Raw genomic sequence first — 22,111 nt, 5'->3', positions numbered from 1 at the left:
TTGCCTAAAAGCCTCGTAATTTCAATGTTACAATAGTTCAGAGTGATGGGGGTTGTATTTTCCATTCCAATGGAGGTTCCCACCTTGTTCAGCTTTCTTGACAGAGCAGAACAAAGAAACACCATTTCTGCCCGTTTAACCATTTCTGCACCTGGGGCTGGGCAGAGCAGGGCTGGGCAATGGCCATCCCTGTGCAGTGGGGCTGGGCCATGGCTGGGCCCCGGCTGGGCCCCAGTATTAAATGGATACCCCAACAACATCAGCCACTCCACAATACACATCACTGTCCCAACACTAACAACATCACAATATTTAATCAACAATATCACCAATAATGTAATATCAATTCATATAATATCCAGCAAAATTCAACTTCCATTAATTTGTTTCTCACAATACATACCAGTAAAGAGCTCTTATTCCTGTTCTCACATCTTTGCCTAAAAGCCTCGTAATTTCAATGTTACAATAGTTCAGAGTGATGGGGGTTGTATTTTCCATTCCAATGGAGGTTCCCACCTTGTTCAGCTTTCTTGACAGAGCAGAACAAAGAAACACCATTTCTGCCCGTTTAACCAAAGAGCTGTATTTTTGTCCCAGGAGCAGTGAACCAGGTCCTGTACCCCTTTGGACCTGGGATGGGCACCAGCAGGTCACCTTAATGGGAGCACTGGGAGGGGGATTGCAGAGCCACTAAGCACACTGGGGTTAAGAGGAACAAATCTGAATTTGATTTATGTCTTAACATATGCTACACATGACTGAATAATTACTCTGTGGTTGTCCATGTGCTGGGAACCCTGTCCCTGGCGAGGCATCACACAACAGAGAATCAGGGGAGAGAAAGCTTCAGTGATCGGGCTGTGAGTGACCCACACTGGCTGGTGGGACAGATGCCCGGGAAAAATGTCTGGGAAAAATTCCCAGGAAATCCGGCTGTGGGAAGAGCCTTTGCAAACCAAAGCAGCAAACTGTGACACAACAGGAGCGTTTTGCTTTGGGTTTCTTGGAGGGATCAGGGGCTTGCTCAGAGGGTCAGCTTGGCCCTCCTCCCCTGTGGGATTCACATTCTCATAACCTCGGAGAAGCACTGAGAGAAGCAAAAAATGATCCAAAAAATTCTTACCTCATTTACTGCTCCTGTGTTTTTCACAAGTGGAATGCATTGTGGAAGATTGTGTACCTGAAGGGAATTAGTAACTGGATTCTGGTGTGAGTGTTTTGATTCACTGACCAATTGAATCCAGGTGTGTGTGTGTGGGGACTGTTGGCTGACAGTCATGAGATTGTGTGCATTAGAGTGCAGTTGAGTGCTTGGCAGATTCAGTTTAGATGTAATGTAATATGGCATAGAATAATAGAGTATAATAAAGTAAATAATTAGCCTTCTGAAAAGATGGAGTCAGGTGCATCATTCCTCCCAGTTGTCAGGCAAAAATATCACCCATACTCCCCCCCGCCGTCACCTTTTCCTCCTGGTGGTCCTTCTTCCCCGTCCACACCCGTTCTTCCCTGCTTCACTGCTTCCCCGAGGCAGCTCATTCCTGCTCCTCCTGGACGTTCCTTCATTGCTTCCCCGATGGAGCGGATGCTGCCTGCGCCCACCCGCCGCCGCTGCCGCATTTCCCACGCTGCCCACAGCCCCGAGCCTGCTGCACCTGCCCACGGCAGCCCCAGCCTGCGGCAGCCAGCCCAGAGCCACCAGTGCCCAGCACCAGCCCGCAGCCAGCCCGCAGCAGCCCCTGCAGCCATCGCTCGCAATGCCAGAGACACGCAGGTGCCGTCCTTGGAAATCACGCCCAGCCACTCACAAAAGCCATGTGGGCTCGCCCTGGCTTGCAGCACACACACTCCATCTGCCGAGCTGATGCCCACAGAGCGCCCGGGCTTCTTGCGGTAACGCTGTCCCTGTCTTCTGTTTCTCTCTCTGTCCTTTTTCCTTTCTACTCCCTTCTCTCCCCCTTCAGTAAGAACCCTTACCCTCCTTTATCAATAAACAGTTCTCAGATATAATATTGCCATGTTTGTGCTTCATTTTTATCTGAGAAACCTTTCAGCAAGAATCCTCCCCAAATCCCCCTTTTACAGTGGGATGGGACAGGGGGAGTGGGAGGGGGAATGGGGAAGCCCTGGGTGTACTGCAAGCACTGTGGGGAGAGAATGGGGCAGTCCCTGAGGGTACTTGGGCACTTGGATGGGGCTGGGGAGCCCCTGCAAGTACGAGCAAAGGGATGGGGGAGCCCTTGGGGGTAGTGGGAGAGGAAATGGGGAGCACAGGGTGCCCTGTGTAGCCTCCCCCTGACCTATGACCACCTCCCTTGGAAGGATGGGCAACCACAGGAGCCATGGAGGGAGCACCCCCAGTGTCACCCAGTGCCTCCCGCTTCCCAGAGCATCACAACTTTTGGTGTAGATTGTCATAGATGTCGCTGGGCTCCCACGGTTGCCTTTGCAGCTCCATGTACGTCACCCGAGGATCCTCCAGCGGGGGTGCCAGGGGGTCTTGGGGGGCCGTGTGGGAATAAGGGGGTGTGTGGAAGGGGATGGGAGGTGCTGGGGGTTTGGGTAAAAGGTGTATCATGGCTGGAGCCTGCACCCACCTTTCCTGGTGCTTCCTGGCATCTGCAAAGGAAAACTGGAGGGGTGAATTTGGAGGCCCAGGGGCCCCATCCACCCTTGGGAATGCTGAATTACCACCAGACACACAATCCTCCCCAGGCCCCCCAGTATCCCTGATGCCCCCCCAGTATCCCTGATGTGCCCCCACTTGTACCAACAGCCTGAGCCCCCAGAACCCCGAGCCTGGCAGAGAGGGGAACCCCAGACAGAACCCCCAACATCCCTGCAGGACGGTCCAACAGCTCCCCAGGGCTCTGAGCCATGGACACTGGGGCCTCAGCCTCTCCCAAGTCAGGGTCTGTGGGTGCCACCCTATGGCCCCCCTTCTGTTGGGCCCTTCCCACCTCTCTCCATGACCCCCGTCACCCCCATTGTCACCCACCCACACGGTGCCACCAGTTCCAGGCCACAATGACACCCACGAGCAGGAGCAGGAACAAAAGGGCCCCACCGACCCCTGCGGCCACTGCAAGAAACAGAGGGGGACCCATGAGGGTCACCCATCACTCCAGGGGTCCTGCACTCCCTGGTGACCCCGTGTGACCCCACCTGTATCCCTGTGTCGTGATCGGCGGAGGAATTGCAGCACACAATATGCGTGGATGACAAATCCCAAAGTTTATTGAAAACTCACACATATTTATATTGGTGTTAATGAAGCTTATACATATTGCAAAAGCTGAGCTCATTGTTGGTTAAAGCACACTTAGATCAACCACACCTACTTCTATGCTCTAATGATTATTTTGTTTCTATGTTTGCATTCTTCTAGCTTCTCTACCTAGGATATCTACATTTTCTGGCAAGCGATTTTCTCCCCCGTCTTCCCGTTTCAGAGAAGGTCACTATGACCTTTGTCAGTGATTAGACACTGGTTACACAATCCCCAGCTTGTTTCCCCTATCCTTATCCATCGGTATCACATCGAAATGTCCTTTCTCAGCTAACCAATTATCCAAAAAGCTAACCAATTATCCAAAAGCTCTCTACATCCCTGTGTGTCCCTGTGTCCTGCAGTGTCACCTCCAGGACACCGGGTGTAATGGTGTCATTGGCCACGGGCACTGCGAGGACAGAGACAGGGCTGAGGACAGAGAGGGGCTGACAGCCGGCAATGGGATAAAAGGGACGGGGGTATGGTTGTGGTGGAGGATGTCAGGGAAGGGGTCACACCACAGAGGGGTGAGGCGACACAGTGCAGATGTGGGGGGACGAAACAAAAGTGTCTGGGGAACATGGAGGTGCCCAGGCAGGGGACCTCAGCAGGCTGGGAGGGCTCCCCGTGCCCATCCCCACACTCACTGTGCACTGTGACACGGAGCCGGGCTCTGCTCTTCCGCACAGCCCCACCCTGGGAGTGCACCTCACAGCCATAATTCCCCGAGTGGGAGACCCCCACGGCGGGCACCAGCAGCTGCGGGGACCCCTGTGGGCCCCCCACCACCTGCCTGTCCCGGTAGAACACATGCAGGAGGGGGGCTTGGGGCCGCAGTGGGCTGGGGGTGCTGAGGCAGCTGAGAGTCAGAGGGGACCCCAGGGTGGGCTCGGGGGGACCCTCCAGCACCGGCACCGAGAAGAGCTCTGGGAAGGAGAGGGGAGGTGAGGACTGTGACTCTGAGTGCACTGGGCTGTGCTTTTGGGGGTGTCAGGAGATTGGAGTTCCAGCCGTGGGGGTGCTCACCCTGCACTGTCACTGTCACTGGTGCTGAGAGCGCCCATGGTGACACTTTGGACTCCACCCAGCCCCTGCAGCTGTAGTCGCCAATGTGGTGCAGCTGCAGGCAGGACAGGGACAGCTCGGCCCCATTGAGGGACCTCCCCACCTCCTTCTCTCCATGGTAGAATCACACCTCAGTGACTGGGTTGTTCTGCCAACGCTGGCAGCGCAGTGTCACTGTGTCCCCCTCCAGCAGCTCCCACGCTGACACCTGCCACTCTAACTGGGCTGTGTGACACGGGGGTCCTGTCACACCGGTGGTCCTGTTTTCATGAGCATTCCCCATTGGGTCATCCCCAGCACACCAGAGATCCCCACTTCCAACACGGGGCTCCCCCCACACTGGGATGCTCTGGGATGCTCACCATGCACTGTCACTGTCACAGGTGCTGACTCCTCCAACAATCAGGACCTCACCCAGCCGCTGCAGCTGTAGCAACCTCTGTGGTGCAGCTGCAGAGGAGACAGGGACATCTCAGTCCCATTGCAGAGCCCCTCCAGTTTCTTCCCCTTGTGGGAGAAGGACATGGATTTCACATTGAGGTTCCGCCAGCCCCAGCAGCACAGTGTGACCATGTCCCCCTCCAGCAGTGCCTGTACTGACACCTGCAGCACCAGCCACACTGGGGGACAGAGGAGTCCTGTCACACCTGATGGCACCGGAACCCCCCCATAGGGTCACACCCAGTGCACCAGGGGTCCCCATATCCAGCATGGGGATCCTCCCAGCCTAGGATGCTCTGGGATGTCCCCAGAGCAGGGGACAGGCTGTGATCACACAGGAGGTGACCCATGGAGGAGAGACCACCCAGAGCCCTTGGGGTCCCCTCAGGTGCCAGCCTGGGGACACCCAAAGCCCCCTCACCATCTGAGATTCTCACGGGGGGGCTGAGCCCAGTGTCGGGTCTGTCACATATGTTGGTGCCACTCACGATGACAGTGAAGTGGTCAGGTCCCTTCTGCCCCCAGGGCTTACTGTCCTTGTACCAGGTGGTGGCACCAGCTGTCCCCAAGCCCTGGCAGGTCAGTGTCACCCGGTCCCACAGCACTGCCGGCCTCCAGGGGGGCTCCACCAAGAGCTGTGGGGTCTGGGCACCTGAGGGTGACAGGGGACACCAGCCTGCCAGGGCCAGTGTGGGGCTGGGGACAGCGGGGTGGGGCCATGGAATCCCCTGAGGACTCACCAGCGAGGCCGAGGGTCTGGGCTGGAAGGGAGAAGGGACAGGGCTGGGTGGAGGTGGCACTACAGGGACAGAGGCACACAAGGTACAGGGCATGGGGGCTATCCCCAAATTGTCCTCATGGGGACAGCATTTCTTGTGGGAAAGTGTGTCTGGGTGGTCCCCAAAAGATTTTTCGCTGCAGGGGTACATGTCTGTGTCACAGCCATCTGTGCACCACATCCCTGTGGCACAGACACCTTGGGAAAAGGGACACCGAGGCCCCCCTGCGCTGAGGCAGAACATGGGGACACTGTGGACTCTCCAGGCACAAGGACACCACAGACACAGCCCATGCTGGCCCAGGTCACCCCCACCAGCTCATGATCCCATCCCCATGATCCCATCCCCATGGCCACATCCTCACCGTTCTTGTTCCCTTCTGTCCCTGCATCCCAGGTCCCTTGTCCTTATCCCCAGAGTTACATGAGCCCAAAGGTGCCAGTCCCCACATTCCTGTGCCCACATCCCCATCCCCAAATTCCTGCCCCCCTATTCCTGTCCCCAAAGCAACCCCACATCCCCAGTCCCACCAAGGTCCACTGTGGGTAACATGGACTGGCACTGCTGGCATTGGGGACCTCAGGGGACCCCACAGACCCCCTGTGCCCCCTCCCCATCCCCATCCCCAGGGTGTCAGGCCCGTGCCCGGGGCACTCACCCCACAGGAGCAGCGCCACCTTCCCGGCCATCCCGGTGTCCCCAGCCATGTGCACTGGCTGTCACTCGCTGCTGTGGCCACCGCTCCCCTGGCTGGTGGCTCTTTGGATAAAGGGGAAGGAAGCGAGGTCACGTCCGTCCCCATGTGTAGGTGGCCCTTGGCGGGGGCAGGGTGGCCACAAGCTGGGGACAGGCTGTGGGCAGTGTGGGGACAGGATGGGGACAAAGCTGGGTGAGGCAAGATGCAATATGGGGTTCCCAGTAGTGCGGGGCTCAGAGGGTTTGTGGTGACAGGGATGGGTGTCCTGGAGAATGGGGGGTCCCAGGGATGGGGTCTGTGGGAATGAGGGTGCTTCAGAGGTGGAATCAACAGGGATGGGGGTGCCTTGGGAATGGGGATGCCCAGGGCTGGGGGACTCAGGGACGGGAGTCCCAGGGGAACGTGGGCTCCAGGGTCATGGGATGGGGATGCTGGGGGAATGGGGTTCCCATGGGAATGGGTGTCCTGGGACAATCAAGGTCGTGGGGGAAGGAGGATTTCAGAGGATAGAATGAACAGGAGAGGATTCCTTGGCAATGGAGTCCTGGGCCCTGGACATCCTGGGGAATGTCAGTACTGGGATAGGGGTCCCAGGCACGGCGGGACCTAAAGAATGGGACTCCCATGGTATAATTTCATGGGAAATGAGATTGCCAGGGAAGAGCAGTGGCTAGGTGGACCTGTGGTCGCAGCTCCTTCCCTGGATGCCTCAGATTTTGGGGTGAACCATGACCTAACACAGCCCCAACAAGGTGCCAGCAGCCTGGGCGTCACCGCAGAGAGATTCCAAGGGGCTCTGGGTCTGTGCAGCTGCTGCAGAGGTGAGAATTCTGTGGGTGGAAAAAGGCCTGCCTGTGGTTTGCTCAGCCCTTCAAGAAGCACAAACCCCACAGAGAGCCCAAGTAGTGGTTCTGCAAGAGCTTTTCATGGTCTTCAGATCAGGGCTGGCTGGAAACTGCCCTTGCAGGGGCAGCTGTGAGGGACCCAGTCCAGAAATGCAGCAATTGATCATTTTGTCCCGTACAGCAAGATTCTGAGAGAGCCCCAAAAACTCTGCAAATCCCACAACAACCTGCTCAACAACCTGCCCGGGTCCATCCTTCTACCTATGGCAAGACTGCAGCCCATTGTAACATCCCAGGAAGAATATTTGGGTTGTGGTTTGGCTGCCAGATAAGAGGTAAATGTGTGGAAATATTGAGCAGGGGGTCGGCCCTGCGGCCATGTTGGGGCTGCGGGGAGTGACCCTGTGTGGATTCCAGGTGGCCCCAAAGCTGCTCCATCCCTGCCCTCCTCACCCGTGTGAAAGGCTGGGGGTTTGCAGGAATTGTGGAGTAAAGCCACCAGAGGTGCTGCTGCGGACCCGAGACCTGCCTGGGGTCAGGCGCTGCCTTCCTTCCATTCGGGATCATTGAGAGAGGTCACGGGTGCTACACAGGGCGTGTGCCTGGCCCCGGGACACTGCTATGCTGCCAGTGGGCACTGGGATCCAACCTGCTGCCTTGGCGGCTTCTGCCCACTGCCGGTGGTGGTGCCGGGACCGATTGGTGGCCGTGAGTTTGCAAAAGGAGCGATTTGCCCTCCTCCCTCGCGCCCGAGGCCGCCACGGCCCCTGAGGGGATGGAGCTGGAGCAGGGCGCCCCCTGCTGGCTGGGAGTGCTCCCTGCAGCGCCCCCTGCTGGCCGCGGTTATAACTGCCACAAAAACCAACAGCGCTGAGCGGGAGGGAAAGTTCTGGGTTTCTGTTGTTTCTTCTGTCCTGCTTTATTAATTTCTCAGTAAAGAGCTGTTATTCATTTCCTACACTTTTGCCTGGAAGCCTCATCATTTTTGAAACTAAAAAATGTTTTAGAGATGGGTCTTCTTTCCATTCCAGAAACATTTCCTGGGTAGATATTTCTCATTTAAATGAGTTGCCAACTCTTGGGTTCCAGCGTGGATGAGACAGACAACCCAAGAGGAGACACAGTCAGGGACTTGGCTACCTTATGCTCTGCCCTTTAAGCCAGTTGGGCCACCAAGGGTCCGCTCCCCAGCTGGCACTCCTGGTCACCCGGCCACTCAGGAGCTGCCTTTGGCAGTGTCACACTGTCCCCAGTGTGCTGTGGCTGACAGACTGATGGACAGACGGGGCCCTGTCTCACCAAAAGCAAGGCCTGACCCACCCCTGCCACACACAGGTGTTCCAAAATGTCTCCAGACATCAAACTTTTCCTGTTCTGACACCCGTCCTGTGCCATGGCCTGATCGAGAGACTGCCCTGAGAATGGGGGAGGCTCTGGAACCTCCACAGGGCCTTTGTGACATCCTCGTTTGGGGAACACGGCAGAAGAGTGGTTTGGTACAGGGGAGAGGAGAATCCAGAGCCTCCTGAAGGCTGCTTTGGCCATCACAGCAAGGAAGGTCCAGGGACCTTCCAGGTTCCTCTGGTGGAGGAAACATGCTGGGGGAAATGTCTGGGGTTTGTTCCTTTTCGGTGGCTTTCCAAGGAAATCGTTCCTTTTTTCACCATTTAGCCTCTGAACCTTGTTGTTGTTGCTGTTGGTTCTATTCTCTCTCATTGCTGTTTCAGGAAATTGTTCTTCTTTCAGCCCTTTGGCATCTTTGTGCCCCCACGGGGAGGGATTGGGGCAGTTTTTAGTGTCAGCACAGACACGAGTGGGTGCCCATGGGTGGGGACCCCCAGTGCCCCCAGTTCCCCCCAGTGTCACAGCACATTCCCGTAGATGTCACCGGGTTCCCACGGTCGCCCCTGGAGTCCCTGCAGCTCTGCGTAGGTCACCTGGGGATGCTGGAGGGTGGTGGCACGGGGAGACTCTGCGAGAGACACGGGCTATGGGATCTGGGTGGGGTGACACTGGTAGGTGACGTGTCCCTCTGCGTGTGTCCCCCCCGTACTCACCCCCTGCCCTCTTGGTGACCACGATGTGGGTGTACAGCACCTCCCCCTGCTCTGGGGGGGCCGGGGGATCGGGGGGGCCCTGAGGGAATAAAGGGGATGTGGGGGAGGGAATGGGAGGTCTTTGGGGGTTGGCATAAAAAGGGGAGAGTGTGGTTTGAGCCTCCCACTCACCTTTCCTGGTGCTTCCTGGCAGCTGCAAATGAAAGAGGGAAGGGGTGATTGAGGAGTCCCCAGGGCCTAAACCCTCTGAGGAATCCTGTACCCCCAGGGCACCCTCAATCCCCCTCAGGACCCCCAAGCATCCCTGAAGCCCCCGAGGAGCCATGAACCTCCCCTTTGGCCCCAAACAAATCACCCTCAAGAACCCAAAGCCCAGCAGGGACAGAGACCCCCAACACCTACAGGGCCCCTGAAGGAACCCCCAGCATCCCTGCAGGACTCTCCAGCACCTCCCCAAACCCCACAGGACCCTGAACCAAAGTCACAATTGTGGGTATGTGGGTCGTCACCTATGGTTCCCCAATTCTGTGGGCCACTACAGCTCCCTGGGACCCCCCATCCACCCACTGTCACCCACCCACACGGTGCCACCAGTGCCAGGTCAGAATGACAGCCATGAGGAGGACCAGGAAGGAAAGGGCCCCACCAACCCCTGCAGCCACTGCAAGAAACAGAGACGGACACATCCCCCAGGGGTCCTGTACTCCCTGGTGACCCCACCTGTGTGACCCCACCTGTGACCCAGGGTGAGCCAGGTGTCACCTCCAGGGCCAGCTCAGGGCTGAGTGCCTGGAACACGCGGTGCCCATCCTGTCCCAGCTGGTTGGTGGCCACGCACTGGTAGGTGCCCGAATGTCCCACTTCAACGTCACTGAGCTCCATCAGGGGACCCTGGGCCACCTCCTGCCCATTGTGCAGCCAGGTGAAGGTGACAGGGGCTGAGCCCACCTGCACTGAGCAGTGCAGGGTCACGTTGTCACCTGCATACCCCTGGTGTGCCAGGGGACCAGGGGTGATGGTGGCATTGGCCATGGGCACTGGTGGGACAAAGACAGGGCTGGCACCTTGCAGGGTGGGATGGGAGTGCTCTGGGTGGGCTCAGCCCCAGCCCGAGGGTCCCGCTCACCCAGGACGGTGACATTCATGGGGTCACTCTCGGCCACGCTGTCCCCATCGCTGACCCGGCACCGGTACTGGCCGCTGTCATTGTCCCCAACGCGGCACAGCTCCAGGCGGGGGCTGGTGCCAGGCAGTGCCCCCGAGCCCTCCCGGTGCCAGGAGAAGGACAGGGGACCTGTTCCCATGGTCACTGAGCAGTTCAGCACCAGGCTGTCCCCGAGTGCCACCTGTGCCCCAGGGGGCTGCGCTGACAGGGACACCCCCGAGGGAGGGACCCCTGCAGGAGAGGGGGACATCAGGGAACAGTGAGGGACCCAGGGGCTTCAGGGAGGGGAAGGGGAACTCCAGTGATGGAAAGTGGGCGCAGAGATGGGGGGGGCGGGGTGGTTCTTCAAAAGGAACCCTGAGGGATGCTGGGGGGGTCAGGGAGGGAACACCTGGAGAGGGATCTGGGCAACACCATGGCAGGTACGGGGACCCAGGGAGGGGATGGTGTGATCTGGGGAATGTGTGGAGAACTCAGAGAAGGGTGATGGAACCCAGGCAGGTGTGAGGGGATCCAATGTGGGATGGAGGGAAACACGAGCCAGGAATGGGGGGACCTGGGGAGGGACCGGGGCAGCAATGGCAGGACACGGAAACGGTGCCAGGGAAGGATGGGGGTACCCATGTAGGGGCTGGGGGTGTCCCAGGGAGGGACCCAAGAAAGGATGGTGGGAGCCAGGGAGGGATCTGGGAAAGGTCGGGTACCCCAGAGCAGGCATCAGGGAGGGCTGGGCGATGCCAGGCAGTGTGGGGGCCCACGGAGGCTGTGGGGGCTCCCCGTGCCCATCCCCACACTCACTGCGCACCGTGACGCTGAGCCAGGCGCTGCTCTTCTGCATGGCCCCACCCTGGGAGTGCACCTCACAGCCATAATTCCCCGAGTGGGAGATCCCCACGGTGGGCACCAGCAGCTGCGGGGACCCCTGTGGGCCCCCCACCACCTGCCCATCCCGGTAGAACACGTGCAGGAGGGGGGCTTGGGGCCGCAGGGGGCTGGGGGTGCTGAGGCAGCTGAGAGTCAGAGGGGACCCCTCGGTGGGTGTGGGGGGACCCTCCAGCACCGGCACCGAGAAGAGCTCTGGGAAGGAGAGGGGAGGTGAGGACTGTGGCTCTGAATCCACTGGGAAGTGGCTTTGGGGTTGTCAAGATATTGGAGTTCCAGCCCTGGGGGTGCTCACCCTGCACTGTCACTGTCACTGCTGCTGACCATGATATAGAGAACCCCACCAAGCCTGCACAGCTGTAGCGGCCGCTGTGGTGCAGCTGCAGGGGGGGCAGGGACATCTCGGTTCCCCTGAGGGACCCCCCGAGATCCTTCTCATCCTGGTAAAATCGCACCCTGCTGAGATGGTTTTCCTGCCGGCCCCGGCAGCGCAGTGTCACTGTGTCCCCCTCCAGCAGTGCCCACGCTGGCACCTGCAGCACCAGTGGGTCTGTGGGACAAGTGGGTCACATCTCTCTGATGAGGCCATTCTGAGGTGGCCTCATCTCACTGATGAGGTCCCTGCCCATAGCACCAGGGACATCTGGGTGCTCTGGAGTGCACTGGGCTGCACTGGGATGTCCCTGTGTTCAGGGCACAGGCTCTCGCCACATGAGGGGTGTAAGGCCACCCATGGAGTGGAGCCCACCCTGACCTCTCAGGGGCCACCCTGATCATTAAAGATCCCCCCTCACCATCTAAGACTGTCACCGGGGGGCTGTGCCGGGTGCCGGGTCTTTCACACGTGTAGGTGCCACTCCTGGTGACAGTGAGGTGTTCAGGTCCCTGCTGCCCCCAGCGCTGCCCATCCTTGTACCAGGTGGTGGCACCGGGGGTCCCCGAGCCCTGGCAGGTCAGGGTCACCCGGTCCCACAGCACCGCCAGCCTCCAGGGGGGCTCCACCAGGAGCTGGGTGGTCTGGGCACCTGTGGGTGACAGGGGACACCAGCCTGCCAGGGCCAGTGAGGGGCTGGGGACAGTGGGGTGGGGCCACGACATCCCTTGAGGACTCACCAGCGAGGCTGAGGGTCTGGGCTGCAAGGAAGAAGGGACAGGGCTGGGTGGGGGTGGCACTGCAGGGAAGGAGGCACCAGGGTACAGGGTGTGGTGGCTGTCCCAAAAACTGTCCGTGTGGGGACAGCATTTTTTGTGGGAAAGTGTGTGTGGGTGGTCTCAAAAATATTTGGAGAGGTAGGGGGACATGTCTGTGTCACAGCCACCCGTGCACCACATCCCTGTGGTACTAACACCTTGGGAACAGGGACACTGAGGCCACCCTGGGCTGAGGCAGAACATGGGGACACTGTGGATACCCCGGGCATGAGGACACCACAGACACAGCCCATGCTGGCCCAGGTCACCCCCACCAGCTCATGATCCCATCCCCATGATCCCATCGCCATGGCCACATCCTCATGGTTCTTGTCGCTTTCTGTCCCTGCATCCCAGTTCCCTTGTCCTTATCCCCAGAGTTACATGAGCCCAAGGTGCCAGTCCTCACATTCCTGTCCCCACATCCCCATCCCCAAATTCCTGCGCCCCATTCCTGTCCCCAAAGCCACCCTACATCCCCAGTCCTGCCAAGGTCCACTGTGGGTAACATGCTCTGGCACTGCTGGCATTGGAGACCTCAGGGGACCCCACAGCTGCCCTGTGCCTCCTCCCCTCCCCATCCCCGGGGTGTCAGGCCCGTGCCCAAGGCACTCACCCCACAGGAGCAGCACCACCTTCCCAGCCATCCCGGTGTCCCCAGCCATGTGCACTGGCTGTCACTCGCTGCTGTGGCCACCGCTCCCCTGGCTGGCGGCTCTTTGGATGAAGGGGAAGGAAGCGAGGTCACGTCCGTCCCCATGTGTAGGTGGCCCTTGGCGGGGGCAGGGTGGCCACAAGCAGGGCACAGGCTGTGGGCAGGGTGGGGACAGGATGGGGACATGGTGGGGGACAGGCTGTTGCCAGGAGTTGGGGGCTCAAGGGATGTGGGGAACCAAGGATGGGTGTCCAGCAGAATTGGGGTCCACTGCAATTGGGGTTTCCATGCCTGGGGGGATTCAGGGATGGGGGTGCTCTGGGAACATGGTCCCCAGGGATTTGGGGTCATGGTGTGTGGGTGCCAGGGCTGGAGGTTCAGGGGGAAAAAGGGGACCCTTGGGAATAGGGGCTCTGGGGGAAGAAGCAGCCCATGGGATGGGATCAAGGCACTGGTGGTACTGGGCAATGTCAGTCCTGGGATGGGGGTCCCCAGATAGGAGAGACCAAGGCAATGGGGGTCCCATGGTTGGGTTCCCAGGGGAATGGGGGTGCCAGGGATGGGCAGTGGCTGGGTGGGCACGGGGGTCACAGCTCCTTCATGGGGTGCCTCAGATTTTGGGGTGACTCAGAGCCCAGCACAGTCCCCACCCTGGGGCACCCCATGGCTCTCCTGGGAGGTTCTGTGTCCCTGCCCCACTCACCCCTGGGCTTTTTCCTGTCTCCCCGCATTTCCTGGCTGAACCATCCCAGGGAACAGCTGGGAGAATCCCAGGAAGGGAAAAAAGGGGTTGGGGGGTGCAGGCAGTGGTTTTAGGGCTGTGGGGGATGGGGCTCCCTGTCTGTGACCCCCCAACTCTTTCTCTTTCCTGCAGCGGTTTTGTGCTGAGGCAAGGACATGAATTCTGTCCAGGGGGCACATCCAGAGGGGTCCAGCCTTTAGGGAAAAGGGCAGCTCTGCTGTGCTGACACCCAGGTCTTGTCCCAGCCTCTTGCCCCTGGGAGCTCCTCCTCGTTCTGGGGGTGCCACATCCTTGGGGATTCCTTTCCCAGAGGTGGCACATCCTGGTGTCCTCTGTCCTGGATGGGCCTTGAGCATTCCCGCTGTCCCCAGTGGGTTCCTGTGACCTCTGGGGTGCCCAAACTTAAGGAGGCATCTTTTATGACCTTGCCCTGATGATGGTAAATCCCAGGATCAAGCTGATTGAATTCCCTGATGCCCAATTGCTATGGACAATTTTGGGGTTATATTTTGGTCTCAGATTTTGAGATGACTCAGAGCCCAGCACAGACCCCACCCTGGGGCACTCCAGGCTTGTCCTGGGAGGCTCTGGGTCTCTGCCCCACAAATCCCTGGGCTTTTTCCTGTCACCCAAATTTCCTGTCTTAGCAATCTCAGGAAACACTTGATGCCCAATTGACTGTGACAAAATTATACATCCATAGAAAAAAGGCATAAATCTTTTCCTAAACCATTATTTTCCCAATAAAAAACAAACTCCTCAAAAATCAAACTGACAAGGTATAAAATGCTCTGGTTTATAGAATCCTTTTAATCATTGCTTTCCCAACAAGAGGAAATCAAAACACAATAAAAACAGAAATAAGTGGATATAAAAACCACAAGAAAACCACAAACAAATCACAGTGAAATGAGACTTTTTGGTTCCCTTTAGCAGCCCCCTGCTGCATCCCACAGCAGCGTTTGCTTGTGGATAACACAGAGGGTGGAATCTCCCTGAGTGTCCAACAGCTCCGTGGGATTGTTCCCTGCCTACTGGGCAGCAACCCAGCCTCTAAAGAAACCTTTTCTTGGGCCATATTAAGGAACTCTTCCCATTTTGCTCGTTCCCACCCTGAAACTTGATTGACTTCCCTTGGAGGAAGGGGAGAAGCTCTGTCCATGCTTGGGACAGTGCACAGGAATCAGTGGAAATGCCCCTGTGTGCCTCAGGGTCTGATTCCCTGGTAAATCCACTCCAGCCTGCCCTGAATTCCCCTGCCTGGGCACTCCCTGCTCCTGCTGTGACACCCCTGTTCCCCAGCCCCTCGTGTGCAGCCCCTGCTCAATATTTCCACACTTTTCCCTCTCTTCTGGTGTGCACACCCAGAACACAAACATTCTTTCCAGAAGATCCAAAGGGCAGGAGGTTTTGTTCAAGAAGGAGGGTGCAGGTCAGGTTTTTGAGGAAATCGGTGTGGGATTTGCAGTAGTTCTGGGGCTCTCTCAGTCCCTTGCTGAGAGTGACAAAATGATCAATTGCTGCATTTCCGGACTGGTTCCCTCACAGCTGCCCCTGCAGGGGCAGTTTCCAGCCAGCCCTGCTCTGAAAACCATCAAAGGTCCTCCCAGAGCCACTGCTTAGGCTCCCATTGGGTTTTGTGCTTCTTGCAGGGCTGACAAAACCACAGGCAGGGCCTTTTTCCACCCACAGAATTCTCACCTCTGCAGCAGCTCTAAAGCTGCCAGAATCAAAGCCAAGGGGGCAGGGGGGACCCTCATGTCCTGGCTGCCACCTGGGGCTGGGCAGAGCAGGGCTGGGCAATGGCCATCCCTGTGCAGTGGGGCTGGGCCATGGCTGGGCCCCAGCCTTGCATTGACAGGGGTCCCCAGGATGTGCCACCCCTGGGACAGGCACCCGGCCAGGAATGTGCAGGGACATTTCTGGAACTGCCACACCTTGGACAGGAGCCCCCATGCCAGGATGTGTCACCCCCTGGGACAGGATCCCCCCAGGACAAGAGCCTCTGGATGTGCCCCCCCACGACAGAACCCCCCCTTTCCCATCTGACTCTCAGCACAAACGGCCTCTTCCTTCTTGTCCAGGAAAAAGGAAGTGAAAGTGTTGAGGGGGCACAGCCCAACACCTCCATCCCCCACCCTTCCCTGCACCTCCTTCTCCCCATTTCCCCTTCCCCTGAGTCCCCCCAACCCATTCACTGCTCAGGTGCTTCCCAGGATTGCTGAGCTAGGAACCGGGGCTGAGGGGACATGGCAAAAAGTATGGAGAATAAGGAAAAAAGAGAAATAAAGAGAGAAAGAAGTCAGGGGCAGGGGAGGACCCAGAGGCTGAGCTACCCAGGACCCCCATGCAATGCCTGACCAGGAAATGAGCATCCCAGGGGTGATTTTGCAGGGCCCTGGGTCACCCCAAAATCTGAGGCATCCAGGCAAGGAGCTGTGACCCCCAGGCCCCCCCAGCCACCGCCCATCCCTGGCACCCCCCTTCCCCTGGGACCCCAACCTTGGGACCCAATTTCCTTCTGTCTTCCCTTCCCTGAGACCCCCATCCCTGGACTGCAATTCCCCAGGATCTCCAACCCCAAGGAACCCCATCCCAGTAATTCCAGTCCCTGGGACACCCCTTCCCTTGGGGACCTTCATTTCCCCTGTGCCCCCATTCTCACAGGGACCCCCTTTCCCCTGGCACCCACATGCCATGGCCCCCATCCCATGATCACAAATCCCTGGAGGCCACGTTGTTCTGGAACCCTCATTCCCAAGTCTGAGTCCACCCAACACTTGGGACGCTCATTTCCCTGGGACCCCATCCTTGGGCACCCCATTCCCCTGAACACCCATCCCTGGCTCCCTACACAGCCTTAGACCCCAGATTATGGCAACACCATGTCCCCACCATGTCCCACCATCCCCCCCATGTCCCACAGCGTCCCCACCCTGCCCACACCAAGGGCCACCTACACATGGGGACGGACGTGACCTCGCTTCCTTCCCCTTCATCCAAAGAGCCGCCAGCCAGGGGAGCGGTGGCCACAGCAGCGAGTGACAGCCAGTGCACATGGCTGGGGACACCGGGATGGCTGGGATGGTGGCGCTGCTCCTGTGGGGTGAGTGCCCTAGGCAGGGACCTGACACCCCGGGGATGGGGAGGGGAGGAGGCACAGGGGGGCTGTGGGGTCCCCTGAGGTCCCCAATGGCAGCAGAGCCTGAGCAGGGCATGGAGCCCAGTGTGACCAGAGTTGTGGGGTGGCTTTAGGGACAGGAACAGGGGAACTGGGATGTGGGAACAGGAACATGGGGGTAGAGACGTGGAAACAAGGATGTGGCAGAAGGAACCTTGGGGCTTGGGTAGCTGTGGGGACAGGGACAGGGGAACAGGGATGCAGGGACAGGGACAAGGGCCATGTTGCATGGGGATTGACCGGGAGAACAGGTGCCATTGGAATGGGATGATGGGCACAGGGCCATGGATTTATGGCTGTGGGGACAGGTGCTCTAGGGCTGGTGAAGCTGACGTGTGCAAACATGGGGTGTCCACAGTGCCCACATGACCCCCACCCAGCCCTGTCCCTTCTCCCTTCCAGCCCAGACCCTCGGCCTCGCTGGTGAGTCCTTGGGGGATGCCATGGCCCCACCCCACTGTCCCCAGCCACACGCTGGCCCTAGCAGGCTGGTGTCCCCTGTCACCCACAGGTGCCCAGACCACCCAGCTCCTGGTGGAACCCCCCTGGAGGCCGGCGGTGCTGTGGGACCGGGTGACACTGACCTGCCAGGGCTCGGGGACTGCCGGTGCCACCACCTGGTACAAGGACAGGCAGCACTGGGGGCAGGAGGGACCTGAGCACCTCACTGTCACTGAGAGTGGCACCTACACATGTGACAGACCTGGCATCAGTCTCAGTCCCCCTGTGAGTGTCTCAGACAGTGAGGGGGGTTTGGGTGTCCCCAGCCTGGCACCCAGGGGACCCCGAGGGCTCTCAGTGGGCTCCACTCCATGGTTCACCTCCTGGTGTAATCAGAGCCTGTCCCCTGCTATGGGGACATCCCAGAGTATCCTAGTGTCGGGGAAACCATGTGGGAATTGGGGACCCCTGGTGCACTGGGTGTAACCCAGATGGGGTCCTGGTGCCATTGGGTGTGACAGGACCCCTCTGTACCCCAGGCCCGCTGGTGCTGCAGGTGCCGGCACAGGCGCTGCTGGAGGGGACACGGTGACACTGAGCTGCCAGGGCTGGTGGAACTGCACGGTCACCTCGGTGTCCTTCTACCGTGAGGAGAAGGATCCGGGGGGGCTCCGTGATGGCACCGAGCTGTCCCTGTCCCCTCTGCAGCTGCACCTCAGCAGTCACTACAGCTGCAGGGGCTGGGTGAAATCCTGGTGGTCAGGGAGCTCATGAAATTCAGCACTGGTGACAGAGACAGGGCACAGTGAGCACCCCACAGCTGCCACCCTGACACCCCCACAGCCCCTCGCCAGGGATTCAGGCTCACAAATTCCCCTCCCCTCTCCTTCCCAGAGCCTGGGCGGGCTCCATGATGGCACGGGGAAGGGCATGGGGAGCCCCCACAGCCTCCTCAGCTCTCCAGGGCTTTCAGGGGATGCCCAGTCCTTCCAGAAACCTGCCCTGTGATCCCAACCTTTCCCGGATCCTACCCTTGCTCCCCTGCTCCCTTCTCATGTCCCTCTCAGGGTCCCCCACCCCTAGAGGGCTGCCCCCATCCTACCCCTACACATTTTATGTGTCCTGCCATCCCTCCCCGGGGTCCCTCCCCAGGTCCCCCCATTCCTGGCTTGTGTCTTCCCATCCCTCTCTGAGTCCCCTCACCCCTCCCAGCATCCCTCCCACCCCTCTCTGAGGTCCCCACACATTCCACCCCTCTCTGAGTTCACCACACATTCCCCAGGTCACATCATTCCCTCCCTGAGTCCCCATAACCACGCTGGTGTCATCCGCCCCCCTCTCCAGGTGTCCCTTGGGATTCCTTTCCAAGCCCCAACAATCTCTGCGCTCCCTCTCCCTCACTGGGGTCTCCCTGCCCCTCCCCTACCCCTCCCCCCGGGTCCCTCACTGTCCCTTGCTATCCTCCCCTCCCGCAGGGGTCCTGCCCTCCGGGGTGTCCCTGTCAGTGCAGCCCCCCAGGGGACAGGTGGCACTCAGGGACCACCTGGTGCTGAGCTGCATGGTGGCCACGGGCACAGGTCCCCTGTCCTTCTCCTGGCACTGAGAGGGCTCGGGGGCACCGCTGGGCACCGGCCCCTGCCTGGAGCTGTGTCACACTGGGGACAAAGACAGCGGCCAGTACCGGTGCCGGGTCAGTGATGGGGACAGCGTGGCCGAGAGTGACCCCATGAATGTCACCGTCCTGGGTGAGCAGGACCCTCAGGCTGGGGATGAGCCCACCCATGGCACTCCCATCCCACTTCACCAGGTGCCAGCCCTGTCTGTGTCCCCACAGTGCCCGTGGCCAATGCCACCATCACCCCCGGTCCCCTGGCACACCAGGTGCGTGCAGGTGACCCCATGACCCTGCACTGCTCAGTGCAGGTGGGCTCAGTCCCTGTCACCTTCACCTGGCTGCAGAACAGGCTGGAGGTGGCCCAGGGTCCCCTGATGGAGCTTGGAGACATCAGTGTGGGACATTGGGGCACCTACCAGTGCATGGCCACCATCCAGCTGGGACCGGACGGGCACCCCGTGTTCCGGGCACTCAGCCCTGAGCTGGCCCTGGAGGTGACACCAGGGGACACTGGAACAAAGGTGGGGTCCCACAGGGTCACCAGGGAGTGCAGGACCCCTGGGGTCATGGGTGACCCTGATGTGTCCCCCTCTGTTTCTTGCAGTGGCCGCAGGGGTCAGTGGGGCCCTTTTGTTCCTGCTCCTGCTCGTGGGTGTCATTGTGGCCTGGCACCAGTGGCACTGTGTGGGTGGGTGACAATGGGGGTACAAGTGTCCCAGGGAGCTGTAGAGGCCTCCAGTGTTGGACAATGATTGGGCAGCACCCACAGCCCCAAAACTGTGGCATTGTCTGGGGGTCCTTTAGGGTTTGGGGAGGTGCTGGAGGGTTCTGCAGGGATGCTGGGGGTTCTCTCAGAGGCCCTTGGGGAAGTTAGGAGGTCTCTGTCCCTGCTGGGCTTTGGGTTCTTGAGGCTGAGTTGGCTGGGGACCCTGAGGAGGTTCCTGAATTCTGGGAGGCTTCAGGGATGCTTGAGGGTTCTGTTGTAAATTGAGCGTCCCAAGGGGGGTCAGGAATCCTGGGAGGGTTCACAGCCCTACGATCCCACAGTCACAACTCCCCTCTTTCCTCTGCAGCTGCCAGGAAGCACCAGGAAAGGTTGGTGAAGGGCTCCTGACATGAGTCCCCTTTTACCCCCACCTCAAAGCTCTCCATACCCTCCCCCACATCCCCTTTATTCCCTCAGGGCCCCCCCGGATCCCCCGGCCCCACCAGAGCAGGGGGAGGTGCTGTACACCCACGTCGTGGTCACCAAGAGGGCAGGGGGTGAGTACAGGGGGGACACACACAGAGGGACACGTCACCCACCAGTGTCACCCCACCCAGATCCCACAGCCCGTGTCTCTCGCAGTGTCCCCCCGTGCCACCACCCTCCAGCATCCCCAGGTGACCTACGCGGAGCTGCGGGGACCCCAGGGTCGACCGCAGGAACCCGGTGACATCTACGGGAATGTGCTGTGACACTGGGGAGAACTGGGGGCACTTGGGGGTCCCCACCCATGGGCACCCACTCGTGTCTGTGCTGCCACTAAAAACTGCCCCTCCTGCACCCCATTGAGGCACAAAGATCCCAAAGGGCTGAGAGAAGAATAATTTCCTGAAACAGCAATGAGAGAGAATGAAACCAACAGCAACAGCAACAAGATTCAGTGTCCAAGTGGTCACACAAGGAACAATTTCCAGGGAAAGCCCCCAAAATGGAACAAAGCCCTGACATTTCCCCCAGCACATTTCCTCCACCACAGGAGTCTTGCAGGGGCCTGGACCTTTCCTTTCTCTGATGGCGAAAGTGGCCTTCAGGGGGCTCTGGATTCTCTTCTCCCCTATCCCAAACACCTCCTCTGCCCTGTTCCCCACACGAGGATGTCACAAAGGGCCTGTGGGGGTTCTGGACCCTCCCCCTTTTCCAGAGCAGTCGGGATCAGGCCATGGCACAGGGTGGGGTGTCAGAGACAGGAAAAGTTTGATGTCTGGAGACATTTTGGAACACCTGTGTGTGGCAGGGGTGGGTCAGGCCTTGCTTTTGGTGAGACAGGGCCCCGTCTGTCCATCAGTCTGTCAGCCGTGGCGCATTGGGGACAGTGTGATGCTCTGCCAAAGCCAGCTCCTGAGTTGCCAGGTGACCAGAAGTGCCAGCTGGGGAGAGGGCCCTTGGTTGCCCAACTGGCTTAAAAGGCAGAGCATGAGGTAGCCAAGTCCCTGACTGTGTCTCCTCTTGGGTTGTCTTTCCCATCCAGGCTGGAACCCCGGAGTGGGCCACTCATTTAAATGAGAAATATCTACCCAGGATACTGAGAAATTAATAAAGCAGGACAGAAGAAACAACACAAACCCAGAACTTTCGCTCCCGCTCAGCGCTGTTGGTTTTTGTGGCAGTTATAACCGCGGCCAGCAGGGGGCGCTGCAGGGAGCACTCCCGGCCAGCAGGGGGCGCCCCGCTCCAGCTCCATCCCCTCAGGGGCCAAGGCGGCCTCGGGCGGGAGGGAGGAGGGCAAATCGCTCCTTCTGCAAACTCACGGCCACCAATCGGTCCCGGCACCACCACTGGCAGCGGGCAGAAGCTGCCAAGGCAGCAGGTTGGATCCCAGTGCGCACTGGCAGCGTAGCAGTGTCCCGGGGCCAGGCACATGCCCTGTGCAACACCCGCGACCGCTCTCCATGATCCCGAATTGAAGGAAGGCAGCGCCCGAACCCCAGGCAGGTGTTGTGTCCACAGCAGCACCTCTCGTGGCTTTGTGCCACAATTCCTGCAAACCCTCAGCCTTTCACACGGGTGAGGAGGGCGGGGATGGAGCAGCTTTGGGGACACCTGGAATCCAGACCGGGTCACTCCCCACAGCCCCACCAGGGCCGCAGGCAGAGCCCCTGCTCGGTATTCCCACAGCTTTCCCTCTTATCTGGTGGACACATTCCAAACCCAAACCCATTCTTTCCAGGAGGTTCCAGAATGCCGCAGGTTTTGTTCAAGAAGGATGGTCCGGGTCAGGTTGTTGAGCAGAATGTTGTGGGTTGTGCAGTAGTTTTGTGGTTCTCTCTGTCCCTTACAAAGAGGAACAAATGAACAATTGCTGCATTTCTGGACTG

At 59.3% G+C, this 22,111-nt stretch overlaps 1 protein-coding gene across 1 annotated transcript; it reads right to left on the bottom strand.

The window, feature by feature from the left end:
* Positions 1 to 8,963: 8,963 nt before the first annotated feature.
* On the bottom strand, positions 8,964 to 14,082 carry LOC139604538 (Fc receptor-like protein 2). Its single transcript, XM_071455670.1, has 12 exons — positions 14,047 to 14,082; positions 13,032 to 13,113; positions 12,319 to 12,339; positions 12,000 to 12,230; positions 11,501 to 11,755; positions 11,122 to 11,400; positions 10,285 to 10,554; positions 9,893 to 10,195; positions 9,740 to 9,819; positions 9,330 to 9,344; positions 9,159 to 9,237; positions 8,964 to 9,073 (listed from the first exon to the last, which is right to left on the bottom strand). The coding sequence occupies exons 1-12, from the start codon at positions 14,080 to 14,082 to the stop codon at positions 8,964 to 8,966; spliced, it is 1,761 nt and encodes a 586-aa protein (XP_071311771.1).
* Between the last annotated feature and the right edge of the window lie 8,029 nt (positions 14,083 to 22,111).

This window comes from Agelaius tricolor, unplaced genomic scaffold (genome assembly GCF_023055355.1).
Source record: "Agelaius tricolor isolate 1412-34295 unplaced genomic scaffold, bAgeTri1.0.p SCAF_52, whole genome shotgun sequence".
Classification (NCBI taxonomy): domain Eukaryota; kingdom Metazoa; phylum Chordata; class Aves; order Passeriformes; family Icteridae; genus Agelaius; species Agelaius tricolor.
Note: the sequence above shows the minus strand (reverse complement) of the source record. Positions and strands in the feature narration are given on the sequence as shown.